Below are 19,010 nucleotides of genomic sequence, written 5' to 3' on the forward strand. Positions count from 1 at the left end.
TGGATGGACCTAGGGAATGTCATACTAAGTAAAGTAAGACAGAGGAAGACAAATAACATATGTTATCACTCGTAAGCGGAACCTAATTTTTAAAAAAGGACACAAATGAACTTGTTTCCCTGGTGGCTCAGCTGGTAAAAAATCTACCTGCAATGTGGGAGACCTGGCTTTGATCCCGGGGTTGGGAAGACCCCCTGGAGAAGGGAACGGCTACCCACTCCAGTATCCCGGCCTGGAGAACTCCATGGACTGTATAGGCCATGGGGTCGCAAAGAGTCAGATAAGACAGCGACTTTCATTTCACTTCACAAATAAACTCATTTACAAAATACAAACCGACTTATGGATATCAAAAACAAGCTTATGATTACCACTGGAGAAATGTTGGGGGAGGGATACTTTAGGAGCCTGAGATAAACATACACGACTGTTGTGTCTGACTCTTCGTGACTCCATGGACTGTAGTCCACCAGGACCCTCCATCCATGGAATTTTCCAGGTCAGAATACTGCAGTGAGTTTCGATTTCCTGCTCTAGGGGATCTTCCTGACCCAGGGACTGAACCCACTTCTCTTGTGTCTCCTGCATTGGCAGGTGATTCTTTACCACTGTGCTACTTGGGAAGCCCACATCTACAACTAATATATATAATAGCAATAACCCCAAAGTGCCTACTGTATAACACAGGGAACTGTACTCAATAATCTGTAGTAATCTGTATGACAAAAGAGTCTGAAAATGAGTGAATATGTGTATGTATAACTGAATCACTCTGTTATATACCTGAAACTAACGCAACATTTTAAATTAATTATACTCAGTAAAACGCAATAGAAAAATCATACTACCATAATATCCAGCAATCTGACTCCTGAGCATATAGCCTGAGAAAAATCATAATTTGAAAATGGAAGAAACACCCCAATGTAAATTGCAGAAATATTTACAATACCCAAGACATGGGAGCAACATAAATGTCCATCAACAGAGGAGTAGATAAACATGTGGTCCAGAAATACAAAGGAATATTACTCAGCCATAGGAAAGAATGCCATTTGCAGCAACATGGATGGACCTAGGGATTGTCATACTAAGTGAAGTAAGTCAAAGACAAATATATCCTTCATATGTGGAATCTAATTTTAAAAAGTGATAAAATGAACTTAATACAAAACAGAAAACTTACTGATCCTGAAAACGAACTTATGGGTACTAAAGGGGAAATGTAGTGAGGGAGGGATATATCAGGAGCTTGAGATCAATGTACACACACCCCTATATATAAAATATATAACCAATAAGGACCTCCTGCATAGCACAGGGAACTCTAATCAATATTCTGAGATAACCTATATGAGAATAGAAACTGAAAATGAATTTATACGTGTGTGTGTGTGTGTGTGTAACAGCATTACTTTGCTATATGCCTAAAACTAACACAACATTGTAAAACTATACTCCAATAATTTTTTAAAAATAGAATACCTGGGCATATATCTGAAGAAAACCATAATTTGAATAGGAACAAGCACCCCCATGTTCCTTGCAGCACTGTTTACAAGAGCCAAGACATGGAAACAACCTAAAGGTCCATCAACACATGAAAAAGATGTGATACATAAATACAATGGAAGAATACTCAGCCATAAGAAAGAATGAAAGAATGCCATTTTCAGCAACATGGATGGACCTAGAGATTGTCTGAGTAAGTCAAAGACAAATACTGTAGTATATTGCTCATAGGTAAATCTAATTTTTTAAAATGACACAAATGGACTTATTTACAAAACAGAAACAGACTCGCAAAATTTGAAACAGACTTAGGGTTACCAAAGGAGAACTTTCTGGCCAAGGATACATTAGAAGCTTGAGATGAACATACACATACAACCAATATAGAAAATAGATAACTGAACAGAACCTCCTATACTCAATATTCTATAATAGCCTATATGGGAAAAGAATCTGGAAAAGATTGAATATATGTGTAACTGAATCACTTTGCTGTACACCTGAAAATAACACAAGATTGTAAATCAACAAATCTCCAATAATTTTTTTTAAAAGAATATCCATCTGTAACAATACCTCTGTGCTGTCACCTTAGGCAAAGGGGAAAACCCCCATCACCTCCATACAGCAAGGTTTCCAGTCCAGGAGCAAGGTGTTTTATCTCCCGATTCAGAGGACCCTCATTAATTACAGGTTGCATGAAGTCTCACCACATTCATCCCATAGCCAACTCCTACTAGCCAATCCCAACACATAAAACAGTCAGACACAGACAAACATAGGCAATTAAATCCAAAGGCCTGGAACCTTAAGCCAGTGTTCAGAGCTCTAACCCAATCATTTGAGCACCTCAGTAGCGCTAACCTCTGACATTGTCCTCTTAGGTTGGGTCTTTAACCCAGGACTGTAGCCTTAGGATTCAAATCAGACAGAAGAAACTCTCCTAGGTGGGACTCTAACCCACAGTGGTATTGTCGTTCTTCAATCAATTCATCACATCTGACTCTGTGCAACCAAATGGACTGCAGTATACAAGGCTTCCCTGTCCTTCACTTTCTCCTCAGGTTTGCTCAAACTCATGCCCACTGAGTCAGTGATGCCATCCAACCATCTCATCCTCTCTTAACACATAGTCCTGATGAGATTATTAGACTACAGGCACATTCTAACTTCATATAGCACATTTAGTTACAGGCATATTTTAAGGAGTTTACTCACCCCAAAGATGTCTGATCCAGGAGCTGTTTCCTTCCTTAAAAGTGAAAGGAGCCCCAGAAGCCAGAGGAGCCCAGAGTGCCATGGCTAGGAAACAGGAACCTGAGAGCCAACTCTCTAGACAAACTCAGTATAGGTGACACTCAGGGTTGGTGTTGAAGGCCCACCAGGGGCTACAGTGCATCAAGCAGATGGTCACAAGTCCTAAACCTCAACAAGGCTGCCCAAACTCACGGAACATGGGCTCACTGCCCGATGCTCAGAGAAGTCAACACTTATGGCAAGAGTTTTAGAGAAAAGAGCTTTACTGCAAGGCCTACAAATGCAGGATGCAAGGTATCAAATCTCTGTTCAACCCAGGAGCCTGGGTGCAATCTAAGGGGTCAGGGGAATTTCTAACTTGGAAGCTAATTGGCTAGTCTTCAATTAGTCCCTTTTCGCTACTTAGGTTACAGGAAGCCAGGTTTTCCTCATTGAAGGAGGTCTCACTTTGTAAATGGCCGGGGGCAATATTTCTCTTCTCTGAGTTTTGCAGACTGAAGAGCTTGGCTCCGGGGTCATATTGAGGTCATGTGTTCCTTCTTGGACACATGCAGTTCTTTCCTTGTAAAATGACTCAAGGTGTGATTAATCAACAATCTATTTGAGAAGGTCAAACCAGTTTAAGCTGGTCAGTTGTTTCATATGCTGTTTCACTAGCCCCCTGAACCCCAGCACATTACCGAAACTCCTAGGCAAAGAAAATCTCAGTGAACTAAATGTTGCCTAGCAAAGAAAATCATGTAACATTCACGCCAGAGGATGTGACATAGAATGTGCTTGAGGTAGAATCTTTCCCAGTTGGAAAGAACTCAGAGTTCTTAGAAATTTTGTCATTGATCAGTATCTTCCCTCCCAGATACCCTTTCATCTAAATAATGAATATTTCCACGTATTTAAGTACTAACAAAAATCTAGAACTTGCCTAGAATTTGCCCAATTACACACAAGATAAAATAATCAAGTAGGTCCTTAAGGAGAGGTCTCTGGCTCCCTCAACTCAGTGTAAAGGTCACCAGTCCAGGAGATTGTGGATTCTCTGAGGCCCTCCATCTGAGGATCTGACCGTGCTCACCACTCCCACTGTCTGGAGTAGCCCACCAGGCAACTTCCCTTGAAATGACCTCTCGCTGAAGGCTCTGCGTTTTCCTAAGGCTCTGAAGCGAGACTGTGTATTAAAAAATGGAGATATCCATTTGCGGACAAAGGTCCCTGTACTCAAAGCTATGGTTTTTCCAGTAGTCATATATGGATGTGAGAGTTGGACCATAAAGAAGACTGAGTGCTGAAGAACTGATGCTTTCAAACTGTGGTCTTGGAGAAGACTCTTGAGAGACTCTTGGACAGCAAGGAGATCAAGCCAGTCCATCCTAAAGGAAATCAACCCTGAATATTTATTGGAAGGACTGATGCTCAGTCTGACTCCAATACCCTAGCCACCTGATGCGAAGAGCCGGCTCATTGGAAAAGACCCTGACGCTAGGAATGAAAGATTGAGGGCAGGAGGAGAAGGGGGAAGCAGAGGGTGAGATGGTTGGATGGCATCACTGATTCAATGGACATGAGTTTGAGAAAACTCTTGGAGAGAGTGAAGGGCAGGGAGGCCTGCTGAGCTGCAGTCCATGGGGTCTCAAAGCATCAGACACAACTGAGTGACTGAAGATGCACACACACACACACACACAACACTCCATGATATGTATATATCATATATCTATCCATTGATACATCAACGGACATTTAGGCTGCTTCCCTGTATTGGTTATTGTGAATAATGCTGCAACAAATACAGGAATGAAAATATCTCTTGGAGAGTCTAATTTTAGTTTTTTTGGATTAAAACCCAGAAGTGAAAAAAAAAAAAAAAACCCAGAAGTGGGCTTGCTGAATCATATGGTAATTCAATTTTTAATTTTTTGAGGAACCTCAATACAGTTTTCCACGATGGTTGCACCCATGGACATTCTCACTAACATTATAAAAGAGTTCTCTAAATGCTTGCACTTAATCATCTTACTCTGTCCTGGAGAGGGAGCAAGACAATCAACTTTTCAAATGATTGTTGTGGTAAAACCACTTAACATCAGATCTACTCACTTAAATATTTAGGCACACAATACAGTAATGTTAAATATAGGCACAATGTTACCCAGCAGATCTCTGGAATTGCTTCATCTTGCATAACTGAAACGTTATACCAAGTGAAAAGCAACTGCTCATGCACATGCACATGCAGTCACCATGTGCAGTGATCTTGAAGCCCCCCAAAATGAAGTCTCTCACCGTTTCCATTGTTTTTCCATCTATTCGCCATGAAGTGATGGGACCGGATGCCATGATCTTTGGTTTTTGAATGTTGAGTTTTAAGCCAGCTTTTTCTCTTCTCTTTCACTTTCATCGAGGCTCTTTAGTTCTTCTTTGCTTTCTGCCATAAGGATGGTATCATCTGCGAATCCGAGGTTATTGATATTTCTCCCTGCAATCTTGATTCCAGCTTGTGCTTCATCCAGCCAAGCATTTTGCAAGATGTACTCTGCATATAAGTTAAATCAGCAGGGTGACAATATACAACCTTGATGTATTCCTTTCTTTCTAGTTGACGTAGCTATAAGTATTAGCTATTGTATTCTTACAATAATGTAAGCTAGAGAAAACAAAATGTTATTAAGAAAATCTTAAGAGAAAATATATTCACAGGACTGTATTTATCAATATTGTAATTTTACAGCATGCATTTGCAAGAATTGTCTGTAATTGCCTTATTGACAATATTATATATATATTATATATATATATTGCCTTATATGACAAAAAGACTACGGATGCAAAACACTAAATATCAACAATGAAAAAATAATGTGAAAAGCAATTCGTAGTTAGTTACAGGTATAATGATTCAAGCATCAATAATGAAGAAGCAGCAATATGATTGCTTTATAGTAGACTAGTGTAACGATAGGATTGCTTCATGGTAGCCAAGCATATATAGTAATGAATGGATCACTAAAAATTTTTATATCCTACACTATTTCAGTCATATTTATAATAAAGTGCTGAAAATATTTTTACTTTAAGAGAAAACACTTACCTGTGATGACAGGCTGATGTGCCGTTTATCCATTCACAAGAGAGAGATGGGACAGTGTATAGTAATAGAATTCTATCACACCACATTTTTTTTTTCAGAATTAAAGGCAAATGTTTAATGAATCATGTTCAAACACAAGCTAGTCATAGAAGAACTTTAGGTTCAAAGGGCCAGATGTTCTACATCCCTAAGAAACCGCAATCAGCTTCTCAACCTGACTGAGTATTTTCACACTGTATCTTGCTGCCACAAAATTAGTTGCGCATTTTTGAGTGTTGATCTATCACTAAAAGCACACCACATTTGAGTGATGGGATATTTGTCTTTGTCTGACTACACTTAAGGAGAAGTCGATGGCACCCAACTCCAGTCCTCTTGCCTGGAAAACCCCATGGACAGAGAAGCCTGGTAGGCTGCAGTCCATGGGGTCGCTGAGGGTTGGACACGACTGAGCGACTTCACTTTCACTTTTCACTTTCATGCATTAGAGAAGGAAATGGCAACCCACTCCAGGGTTCTTGCCTGGAGAATCCCAGGGACGGGGGAGCCTGGTGGGCTGCCATCTATGGGGTCGCACAGAGTCGGACACGACTGAAGCGACTTAGCAGCAGCAGCAGACTTCACTTAATATGAAAATTTCAAAGATGTCCATTTTCTCCACTTTTACTCAACATGATTTCAGAAGTCTTAGCCGTGGCAATCAGAGAACAGAAGAAATAAAAGGAATCCAAGTTGGAAAAGAAGTGAAACTGGCACTGTTTGCAGATGACATGATACTAGACATAGAAAAGCCTCATGTTGCTGCGAGAAAACTACTGGAGCTCATCAATGAATTGGTCAAGTTGCAGGATACAAAATTAATACCCAGTGATTTTCTTAATGACATATGGGAAAGCACCTGTTGCCTCTTGTTTGCAAAAGCTGCTTCCCCTATTATTTAGATATTTTGAAGTCAAACCTCTTTCTGAAATTATCAGATCATCCTTTGCTGGCATTAAATTTTCCAGCTTTAGATCCTTCACCCACTTTTGCTTTAGGTTGTCATAATGACTTTGCTTTTTCCTCAATCATGTTCGAGTCTATGGATATGCCTTGCTTATAGCAATCCTGCACCCACATACAAGCTATATTTTCAATACAAGATAAAAACTTATTTCACAAAAAGCACAAGTTTTTCACACCTGCTGGTGTAGCTGCAGTAATGGCTTCATAAAGTCCCTTTTCTTTTTCTTACAGTAGTCCTTATGCTGGATTCATTCATCTTGAAATGGTGGCAACCATGACTGCAGAATCAAACCAGTATACAAGGAGCAACTCAACTTTTTTGTATAATGTCATGACTTTCTCTGCTTCGTGAGAGCACTTCCAGCACCACTAGGGGCACTTCACATGAGTCCTATTGTGTTACTCACAGTTTACAGTATCGTACTAAACAGAGTAAGAAATAGCTGTGAACCACTGGTGATCACATTTGCTGAGATAACAGTTTAGTATAGAAACTGTTCATCATAGATGAATAATAGTGCTATTCATGATCCATAAGTGCGTGTGTGTGTGTGTGTGTGTGTGTTGTTCTTACCCATTTCAAGTGCAGCTGATCTAAGTTGTATGCTTACCTGTGGTACTGCAATTTCTGAATTGGATTCTGGACCTTCTATAAAGGTTATTTTGCTACTTATATACTCTTAACATCTGGGTTGCTGAGGGGAAACAGGGGCTGGGAATTCCCGTTCCACTGTATTGCAGATGCCACACAGACAAGACCTTTTTTTTTTAATTTCCCAATAGGAACAATTTCACTCACTGTCCATTATCATTGGCAAAAAACTCCCAATTCTCTTGTCCTGTCATCTTGTTCTGAACCACAAAAGGAGATTCAAGGATTTCTGACTCAATATAAAAACCTTTGTACGTATACTGAAATACAGCAATAAATGGGATATACTTTGTTCATAAACACAAATACAGAAGTCAAATTAACCTTCAATTACAAGAAGGGTATTTCAATAGTGCCACAAAGAAAGCCCTAAACAGAAAAAGATACATCTCCCAGTTACTGAGGTCAAGCAAGAACAAAACAAAACATAAAATGTGTTCCCTTCAGATCCACCTTGACACTCAATTACTTGGAATACTTACTTCTCTTTTCAACCACAAGATGAAGGATCTTCCCTGGATGTCACTATGTGGGAGGAGCTGGCAGACTTGGTTCTGGAACGTGCCCTGCCCATGGCGGTAGCGCTCTGTCTTTCTCAGCTCTCAAGGCCTCTCTCTACCTCATCCCATGATGGAATTCAGGACCTCCGAGGGCTGACAGCAGCAAGTGGACACTACAGAACCCCAGTGGTTCTGGGTGGCTATTTCTTTCCCTTCTTTTTAAGGGGCTTCACATATATATTTGACAATTCCTACTCTGACCTGAGATTGCCCTCCTTAGACCAAAGGTCTCACGTCCCTGACAACTGTACTGAGACAACAGAGAAAAGAGATGTTCGGCTTGAGAGCTCTGCCTGAAGCCTTCTTACACCTAATATTCTGGGGCGTTGCATTCCTCAGTCCAGTTGCATGGGTGTCTTCCTAAAGGGCCTTGCCCCTTTGATTAAAGCCTTCTTGGGAAATGCCACATCCCTGAAAGGCCCTGAGTGCTTTCTCTACTGCGGACCTTGCAGAGAAGGAATCCCTGTCCTAGGAGCGATAAGAGATAGGAAATCCATGGCATAAGTAAGGGGGCCCAGGCAGAGACCTGGGAGGGAAACAAAACGTGGTAACCTGTCCCTTCTCTCCTTCAGCCAGACTTCTCAGGCAACCTCTGTTCTAATAAATAAACTTTATATTTTAGATCTAATAGATATTTTTTATACAAAGGAATGGCTGTGAGATGATGTTTTTGAGTCCCTTACTGATCTTATAAGCATATCTGCAAGTTAAAACGTTCAGATCTTTTAAGATGTCTGAATCCTCATATGTATGGACAGATGACCCCCTTGTCAGCAAATACTATCTCTTTTTTCCTCTCTTCATATGTCACATTTATTTTGGCATAATTATTATTATTATTGCTCTGGCTATGTATTACAATCTAATAGTTGGACCCGAGAGTCCCTCTTCTTAATGCCTCATACATTTCACAGTAATGAGAATAAAAAGGGAATTAAGGGCACAAGGTCAGATCAGGCTTGCAGGAGTGAGAGGGTGAGCTTTAGACTAACTCAGATCAAGGGCCTATGGCCATCCCTGTCACTTAAACAGCCATGGAGAAGTTTGTCACATCATTCAACTCTCTGAGAGTGCCTCGGGCTCTTTAACCGTGAAGGGAGTTTGACAAGCCCTGTCTGGAAGGACTGCTGGCATGTGGTGGTAACTGTAAAGCATCTGCCACAGTGCCTGGCAGGCACCAACCATACCCCTCCCTTCTCAGGACTGGTGGCTATACTTTGCAACGAAGATCTCACCTCCCTTAGGCCTGATATAGGGCTTCCCTGATGGCTCAGCAGGAAAGGATCCGCCTGAGATACAGGAGCTGCAGACTCAGTCTCTGGGTCAGGAAGATGCCCTGGAGGAGGAAATGGCAACCCAGCCTAGAATTCTTCCTTGGAATATCCCATGGACAAAGGAGCTTGGCGGCCTACAGTCCATGGAGTCACAAGAGAGTCAGACATGACTTAGCAATTCAACAAGAAGAAGGCCTGGTATAAAGAAGTGAGGGAGAGCCTTGCCTGACAGTCTTCCCCTGAGCTTTCTAGAACTGACATCAAAGGGGAGGGCATGACTCTCCTTTGCTCCCTCCATTCAGGGATGAGTAGGCCCCTCAGTCTCCACTCGGGCTTCACAATCTGACTTCTGGTGGGGCCTGGGGAATCCCCTCCTTCTTGACCTGAGGCCTATCTCCTCATAGTAAGATCGATACCTCCCTGTGATCCTGGAGGAGGAAATAAGAGTGGCCTTATCTAGCCACCCCTACCCATAGTCTCACAAGAATGAAAGCTGTGGCAAGCTCCTTGGGAATGACAGATGGTTCCTCTCAGGGGCCCAAATCAGGGTCCCAGATTTGACTCTCAGCCAAGCCCAAGACTCCCCCTTCTGTTGACATGGGAACACCACCATCTGAGCAAACCCTAACTTTCCTGCTACTCCTCCCTCAGAGCTGAAGGGTCCCTTGGCCTGGTAAATCTGCCTGAGGCCTACTAGGCTGAGAGTAGGGAACATACTGTGTGGCCATCCTGGTATTTGTGTTCCCACGTTCTTTGCTGTCCTCACCGTCTTGGAAAGAACCTGGAAATATTCCCCAACTGGAAACATTCCCTGACTTGCCTTAAAGCTTCTCCACCCAGGCCACTAGTTTCCTGATCCCTGAGGAAGAAGAGGAGTTTGCCTCACAGGCCCACCACAGACCATGGTCTTCTGAGGTTAACAGGAGTGGAAGGAATATGTTCTGCCCCCACTGTGTTTGAGGTGAGGGGTCTTTTCAAGAATTCAGGGTCTTTACCTTGACTTCTGGCACAACGTGGAAATCATCCTTCTGCTGAGCTTCTGCTGCTCCCTTTGATCAGGATGAGGTTCCTTACCTCCATGTGATCCTCTGGGAGGAAGTGAGTAGGACTCACCATGTCACCAGGCCTAAGTGGCACAGTGAAGGGAGTTTGACAAGCCTGAAGAATAAGTGAGGCTATGCTAAGGCTTATAGGCTAAGCCCACCAGTTCTGAATTCCTCTGTGTCTGAGATCAGAAGGGAGTGCTGTCCCAGTGACCACCATCCCCCATATTCTTGGGTCTTGCTCTCCTCAATCCTCCTACCTAGGGCCCTCATCTTGCTTTCTGTGTCTTGGATTAAAGGCCTTTGGGGGAAATTCCACGTCTCTACAAACTCCTGAGCTATGTTTGCTCTACAGTGCTACAGAGAATGGGTCCCTGTCCCAGGAGTGATGAGAGATGGAGAAGCTCTAGTCTAAGGCGGGAGTCCCAGGACCGGTGGCAGTCCTTTAGGGAGAAAAAAGTAGGTCAATCTATCTCATCAGCCAGGTGAAGATTCTCATGTCATTTCTGTTCTGATAGGTTTACTTTCCACAGGGAAAAGACTGTAAGGATGCTCTTCAGAGGTTATCTAACATGGCCAACGTACATGCTTGTAACTGTCCCTGAATATTGTTTCTTTCACTTATCTATGAGTAATGAATAAGGGATACATATATTTGGTTAAGTACATCTGGTATTCTTACTGCTCTGACTACACATTTCGATCCAGTAGCTTGAGCATGAGGGCATTCTTTTCTATCACCTAGGACAAATTTTGGAGTACTGAGAAAAGCACTGAAATAAAAGATACAGGGTGGAGACTTTCCTGCTGGTCCAATGGCTAGGACTCCAGGCTCCCAATGCAGGGGGCCCAGGTTCGATCCCTGGTCAGGGAACTAGACCACACGTGCAGCAACTAAGATCCAGCACAGCCAAATAAATATAATAAATAAATAAGGAAAAGGAAATGTCAAATGTTAAAAGGATTTGTTGAATAAAAAAGACAAGGGTATGTCTCAGGTTGGGAGGACAACAGTATGAGTCCTAAAGTAGTGTAGCTGCTACTGCTGAGTCGCTTCAGTCATGTCTGACTCTGTGCGACCCCACAGAGGGCAGCCCACCACGCTCCCCTGTCCCTGGGATTCTCCAGGCAACAACACTGGAGTGGGTAAAGTAGTGTAGAGCAGGAGTCTATTGCCAGCTGTCATTTACCAGCCTCATGTATTTCAGCACAAAACCAAACCCTAACTCTATGAGCCTTGGGCTCTCCCCTGTGAAGTAAGTTTGATAAGCCCTTTCTTGGCAGATTGGTGGAATGTAAGTATTTATGGAAAGCTTCTGTCACGGCGCCTGTCTCTACTGAGACATTAGGAGCAACGGCAGTTATTACTATGATTATCTTGACCTCAGATGTTACATCAGCTGGATTTTTTTTTTCAATCTATCAGATGTCAGGAACTATGCAGTGTTCCAAGTCGGGAAAATAGAGACCCAACCTCCCAAATCAGCCAAAATTCCGCTTAGGAATGAAACCAAAGTAATAGGTTCTCTCCAACCCCTCTTTACCCTGCTTCTTTCTTGTTCTTCCTGAAGTAGAGAGTATCTCAGCCTCTTCCATAGAATGACAGCATCTCTAAGAAACTATACTGAGTGGACAGAGGCCATGACTTTTTTTGACTAAACATCACCAGTACAAGCATGAAGACTTCTTAAGAGCCGATTCTCAATGTTTGTGTAAAAGAAGAGCCACGAATAAATCATTTGCTATAATTTATATTCTCAAACATTCTCGAAAACCATAAACCATAAGCAGAGACAAGTATGTGTCTTTTACATTAACAAAAAGGGAGACTAAGCAGAGAGTAAAGCCAGCCAAAATCTGAAGAAATTTCAGCTCTCTCCCTAACAATGTATCAATGTTCTGAGCCTCTATTAGTGTGGTGTCTTTCACATTTCTAAGGACACTCTCATCCTAAAGTGATGTTATTCTCATCCTGGATCACAAAAGTGATGTGAGGATTTCCAATATTTATTGGAGAAAACAAAATTCTGACTCCTAAATTTGACAAACAGCAAAGTGTGTGTGACCCATGTTATTCATATACTTATATCATGACTCTAAATGACCTTTCTGTTGAAAAGTTTTAACAACTGAAAATTGGGGGAAATAAAGACAACAAGTTATTGATGCATATCAGGAACACAGGTTGACCGGCTTCTCTAGCCACAAAGTGAACAACGGGCTTCAGATCACACTAGGGGCGAGATGAGCGGCTGGACTCGGCCCTGGGGTGCGCAGTGGCCAAAGCAGAAGGGCCAGCGCTGGCTGAGGCAGCAGTGCCAGGCCTGGCCGAAACAGAACGGCCAGCAGCGGCTGAAGCAGCAGTGCCAGGCCTGGTTGAGGCAGAACTGCCAGCAGCGGCTGAGGCAGCAGTGCCAGGCCTGGTTGAGGCAGAACTGCCAGCAGCGGCTGAGGCAGCAGTGCCAGGCCTGGTTGAGGCAGAAGTGCCAGCCCTGGCTGCACCTCTGGCTCCGGTGCTCTCTACTTCCTCTCTCCAAGCCTCTTCATATTGCGGCTGCAAGGCAGGACGGACCGAATCCTTGACCTTGGCCAAAAACTGCAGGACTTTTGTCTTTGTAGTTTCTGTGAGCGCTTTAGGACCGCACAGGAACTCATAGCGAGGGGGATCGCTGCCGGGCACCTGCCGGTACTCCAGGTACTTTTCCCGCACCAGATCTTCTGTGATTAGCTTCCTGGGCTCTCCAAAGATGAGGTGACTTCTTCCATCATAGATGCCCAGCATATTCAGGAACTTCCAGATCTTCTCCTCAGGGGCGTGGTTGCCATTCAGGTAGATGACACCCAGCAGAGGCATCAGAAGACCATTCTTCGGCAGCCCCCCGTCACCTCTCATAGACTCACTGTCGCTGAGATCTAGGTTGCTCACCAGGGTATAGCAGTGACTGTTGGGCCTGACTTCCTTCAGCACCAGGCCAAACACCAGCTCCATACGCTCAGAGGCCCTCCTAAGGATCTCAGGGAATTGTTTCCTGTACCTTCTATTGATTTCCTGCAGCATTTCAGACCTCTCAATGAGCTCGCTCATCTTATACTTAAACAGCAGGTACTCCACCAATATCTGTGCCTTCCTGGTCAGAATATCTGTGTAAGAGCTCGCAGCAGCAGCTGAGGCTTGGGAGGAATTTTCACCTTTATGAACTTGGCCCTTGGCACCTACACCAGATCTATAGCGTGCTGCGCCATGCGCTGCAGATCTCGAGCGTGCTGCGCCACCACCACCAGATCTTTTGCGTATAGCACCTGCAGCAGCACTGGTGCTGCCTTGGGCTCCCTGAGGCCCCTTGGAGGTGCCAGCAGCAGACGAGCTTGACGGAGCGCTCTCTGAATCAGGAGGGGAGGAGGAGGTGGTCTCTTCTCCCCTAGATGTGGACGCCTGATCATGAAGACCCTGGGTCTCAGCTCGGGCCTGGCGACGTTTCTCACGAGCACGGTGCTTACTCTTCTGCCCACGGGGCATGATGGCTGTGGTCAGGGACCGCAGGCGGGAGTCTGGGCCAACAGACAGGAGATTGGGGCACCTGGAGGATGGAGAATGGGGTGACATGAGCACCTTAAAACAGGGAGACTCCACCTTGGCTTAATCAAAGGCCGCCTCTGCAGGTGTCCTTGAGGACACTGCCCTAGGAACCCACAAGCCTCCTGTTTTCCTGCTCAGCCTGTTCCCACAGAATCCCATAGAGGAAGAACAGAGGACTTACTTGTCCTCTGCGTCCTCTCAGGTCTGCTTTGGATTTACTCAGGTGACAGCAGGTACCAGCAGTGGGGTTTTCTAAGTTCTACTTCAGTATTATCACGTCAAGTCCTGGTGGAGCCTTGGCACCCTTCCCTCTGCTACTCTGATGTAGACACTTTAGACCACCCCATGATCCCGAGATAAGTGAAGGGATGCCTCATACCACCTCCCTGCCAGGAGATAGATGACCAGTGCTGAGAGCTCATTAGGGTCTTTTCTATCCTGAGTTCACTGGGATCATCATTCAAGGTCCTTACCTTGGCTCCATAAAAAGTTGGGCACCATTATCCATTTGTGGACTGGTGTCTGCACCTTCAGACTAGACATTTTCCCTCCCATAGACTTCATATAGAACAGTAAAGAAGGGGCTCAGCCTCACAGCCCTTCCCTGAGATTTCCTGGGCTGAAATCCGAGGGTTGAGATGGATGCACTCAGCCTCACAGCCCTTCCCTGAGATTTCCTGGGCTGAAATCCGAGGGTTGGGATGGATGCACTGAGTCCTCACTCAGGTTCATCAATTGAGCTCCCAGTAGAGAAGCTCAGAGAAGGCAATGGCACCCCACTCCAGTACTCTTTCCTGGAAAATCCCATGGATTGAGGAGCCTGGTAGGCTGCAGTCCATGGGGTCGCTAATAGTTGGAAACGACTGAGCAACTTCACTTTCACTTTTCCCTTTCATGCACTGGAGAAGGAAATGGCAACCCACTCCAGTGTTCTTGATTGGAGGATCCCCGGGGCGGGAGAGCCTGGGGGCTGACGTCTATGGGGTCACACAGAGTCGGACAGGAATGAAGTGACTTAGCAGTAGCAGTAGAGAAACTCAACTTTTTCCTGTAGTGATGACTGCTTGATAGTAAAAGCCAATCGCTCTGTGTCCCAAAAGCAGGAAGTGAAGATGACCATATCTTACCAAACACAGACTCCTGAGAACAAACTCTGGTGCAGGCAGGTTGATGTCCCTGTGGACCCTCACAAAATCCCAATTCAAGGTCTAAAATATTTTTTTGCTTCTGGTTTCTCCTATACGTCTTTTCGAAAATAATTTTTTTACAATATTAATTCAAAATAGTGTACCAGTTTCTGCCACACATCAATATGAATCAGCCATAGGTATATCTTATGTCTCCTCCATCTTGAAACTCTCTCCCACGTCACACCCCTCTTAAGATATCACAGAGCGCTGGCTTTGAGCTCCCTGGTTATAAAACTACTTCCCACTGGTTATCTATATTCCATATGGTAATGTGCACGTTTTCAATGTTAATCTGCCCCTCCCTCTCCTTCCCCCACTGTGTCCACGAGTCTGTTCTCTATGTCAGCATCTCCTGGCTGCCCTGCAAATAGGTTCATCAGTACCATCTTTCTGGATTCCATATATATGCATTAATATAGGATATTGGCTTTCCTCTTTATGACTTAATTCACTCTGCTTACAAGAACTAGAAATAAAACTACCACATGAACCAACAATCCCACTAGTGGGCGTATACCCTGAGGAAATGGTGATGGAAAAAGACACTTGTACTCTTCACTGCAGCACTATTTTCAATAGCCAGGACACAGAAGCAACCAAGCTCTACATTTAACTCATGAAAGGGTCTAAGGTTTCTCCCTCTGCTGACCACTCCTTTCAGACCAAGACCTTTACTTCCCCATTAGCCTGCAGTGGGGACAGATATGTATTCTTGAGGTCTCCCAGGGATGACGACAGGGAGATGTGGTCCAATTGACGTGGTGTGGAACATCCACAGCCTCCAAGGTTCTCACCATCCACCAGGACACCTGAAACCCTCCCTTGTCAACCTGAGACTGCCCCCACTGACCTGGTCTCTCACTTCCCTGAGATGTCCCAGGAAGTGTCATGTCAAAACGCCTGATTCTCCCAGTCCTCAAAATAGGACTGGCGCCTTATGTGACTCCATTTCTTATGGGAGCAGCCTCCATCCTCACTCAGCGTCACAGCCATTAATACTGGGGACTAGGTCCCTTTGTGGAGCTGGGTTTATTCCATTACAGCAAGGCTCTCACTTCCCCCAAACCACCTCCAGTGGACACCAGGGGGCACCACAGTTGGCCAGCTTTACCCGGGGCTTCCTAGAGCCTAGTACAGGGGAGCCGTTAAGTGTGGCCCCCTTGGCAGTGTCGAAGTCTGCTCATCAGCCCTCAGGGCTTTCATCTAGGTCCTACAGCTCTTCAGGGGGTAGAATCCAGGCCTACCCCCACAGACCAATGCCTTAGCCTGAGACACTCTAGACCATATTCAGCCGATAGCTCTGAGGGACTCATAAGAGCCATATCACAGGGGTGGGATGTGGATGGGTCACTTTTATTACTGGGAGGGTTGGGAAAGTCCCTTCACCTCCATTCAGGTCCTCACCTTGGTTCCGGACGAGTCCTGAACACTAAGTCTCCGCCATACGGTCGCCGCGGCTACCGGTCGATCCGCTGGCTTTCAAAGCGGAAGTGCAGGGGAGATGCGTAAGGTCCTACGTGGGGTCTCCCAGGGATGACAGCAGGGGCAGCGTGCTACGGGAACACCAGTAGCTCAATATTCATCCGCCCGTGGGTCCTCCTTGTGCGGTGTATCAGAGCCCAGGATGCCCCCTCCTATGAACCCGAGTCTTCCAGCTCCCAAACAAAGCCCTCGCCTTCCCAAGTCCCTGGTGGTGGGAGGCCAGCTCTGCTCTGAGCATCTCTGCTTGTCAGGTGGGTTGCCACTCTGTGAGCCTCCTTCGTTGGGGGAGAGATCCTCTCACTAGCACTGATGGTCCTCACCTTAAGTCCATTTATGGTCAAGACACCCCCATCTGCAGATCTGGCTTCTGATCTGGCTAGAGGAGACTCTGCCCTCCCTAAGATCACACAGGTTGAATGAGCAGACCACTCAGAAGTAGCTCCTGTGGGCTTCTCAGGGCTAAGAATTTACAGAATTCTGTTCGGCTCCCTCTGCAGGGGTCCCCGCTAACACTCAGCATCGCATGTGACGTCCTCCTTGGATTCAGGTCCCTCCCTCTGAGAAACTGCAGCTGATTGTATTAGACAGAGGTCTCACCTCGCTAAGACTTTCTAGATTGAAATCAACTTGACATCTGTGCCCAGAGCTTCCTGGGGACCACAGCAGCAGTGATTTTCCAGGGCCTCCTTTTATACTGTGTGCTACTGTGAGTCCACTTTCAGGTCCTCACATTGACACCTGACAAATCCTGTAACTCTATTCTCTGTTTTATGAAGCTTCTTGTCTTACATCAAGGTCCTAGTCTCCTGAGAGCACCAAGTGGGAAGTCAGGATGATCCTCATGTGAGCCTAGTCCATCAGGGTCTCTGAGAATAGACAGTGGGGATGCAACTTGAGTCCTTCTGATTCCTCTTGCTTAGCATCCTCACTACATCTACCACAGCCTGGGACTGCTCCTTCTACTGAGCTAAGATTCCTCTTCTTAGTCTTTGGGTGACCACTATATTCAGGGTTGAATGTCTCCTTAGTCCTCCTTTATGGAGGTTCCCATGTCAGCTTCTGTCCCTCGATTAAAGTCTTCCTGGGGAATGCATATTCCTACAAACAGTGAGCAGTTACCCTCTAGCAAATCTTGGAGAAAACAGGTCTCAGTCCCAAAAGTGACGTAAGATTGGGAAAATGCAGCAGAAATTAAGGAACTCAGGACAGATGTTATGATGTCAAAGAGATAGAGGTGATATATTCCTGCTCTTCAGCCAGATTTAGGGTGTGTGTTTAATCGCTCAGTCATGTCCCACTCTCTGTGACCCCATGTACTATAGCCTGGCAGGCTCCTCTGTCCATGCAGAATCTCCAGGCAAGAATACTGAAGTGTGTTACATGCCCTCCACCAGGGATTGTGCCCAACCCAGAGATCGAACCCAGGTCTCCCGCATTGCAGGCGCATTCTGTACCATCTGAGTCACCAGATTTAGGGTAGTTCTAAAATATTTACTCTCGGCACCTTCCTGTTGGTCCAGTGGTTGTGCTCTCCCAGTACAGGGGTCCTAGGTTTGATCCCTCGTCAGGTAACTTTATCCCACATGCCACAACTAAAAATCTCCCATCCAACAACTAAGAGTTCTCGTGCCACAACTAAAATCTCACATTCCATAACTAAAGACCCTGCATGTGGCAACTAAGATTCCAAGTGTCACAACTAAGACCCAGAGCAGTCAAAAAATAAATAGAAATAACTACTTTTAATTAAAACAAATAAAATGTTTACTTTCTACATAGAAGGATAGCGCCAGATAATCCTGTAAGCCCTCGATCACTTGAGGGTGTCTGAATTTCCACATGCAGGTGATCATTTGCTAACTGAGCATTATCTCCTTCTCTCCTTTATTCACACCTCTTAATTATTTTGGTGTTTATATTGCCTTGGCTATGTATTCCATCCCAGTGTTTTCGTCACAGTGTCCCTCTTTCTGTCACTCAAGATACATGTTGGAGTGCTAGAAGACAGTGAATTAACTGACTCATGAGCACCTCAGGCCGGGACAAGTGGAAGGGTACATGCTCTGGACCAATTCAGACCAGCGCTCTAGTCCCAGCTCTGTCTCTTATCGGTTGTGAGGACTTGGGTCCATCCCCAAAATCGGGGAGCCTCAGGTGAAGTGGCTTTTGTAGAGCTAGTGGCATGAAGCTAAAGCACCTGGCACAGTGCCTGGACCACACTGAGACTTTACACAATATCTGTTTTTACTATGAGTATGATTATTTTCATCCTGGAGGATACCACCGACCCTGAGGAATCTTTTAAATCCAGGAGATGTCAGAGAATCTGTGGCATTCTCGGACATGAAACACCAAATCAGTCCAAAATGCTGT

General features: G+C 44.9%; 1 protein-coding gene across 1 annotated transcript; it reads right to left on the reverse strand.

The window, feature by feature from the left end:
• Window positions 1–12,183: 12,183 nt before the first annotated feature.
• On the reverse strand, window positions 12,184–13,905 carry LOC129639438 (melanoma-associated antigen B2-like). The gene is made up of 2 exons (XM_055564612.1): window positions 12,857–13,905; window positions 12,184–12,712 (listed from the first exon to the last, which is right to left on the reverse strand). The coding sequence occupies exons 1-2, from the start codon at window positions 13,903–13,905 to the stop codon at window positions 12,622–12,624; spliced, it is 1,140 nt and encodes a 379-aa protein (XP_055420587.1). The 3' UTR covers window positions 12,184–12,621.
• Window positions 13,906–19,010: the final 5,105 nt, after the last annotated feature.

Source organism: Bubalus kerabau, chromosome X, assembly GCF_029407905.1.
Source record: "Bubalus kerabau isolate K-KA32 ecotype Philippines breed swamp buffalo chromosome X, PCC_UOA_SB_1v2, whole genome shotgun sequence".
Lineage (NCBI taxonomy): Eukaryota > Metazoa > Chordata > Mammalia > Artiodactyla > Bovidae > Bubalus > Bubalus kerabau.

Bases quoted from the DNA above. Each gene is read 5' to 3' on its own strand.
- LOC129639438 (XM_055564612.1), bottom strand. From the start codon at position 13,905: ATGCCCCGTGGGCAGAAGAGTAAGCACCGTGCTCGTGAGAAACGTCGC. The intron at 12,713-12,856 runs GCCTGGCACTGC...TGTTTCGGCCAG, and splicing joins GGCACTTCTGCCTCAACCAG to GCCTGGCACTGCTGCCTCAG.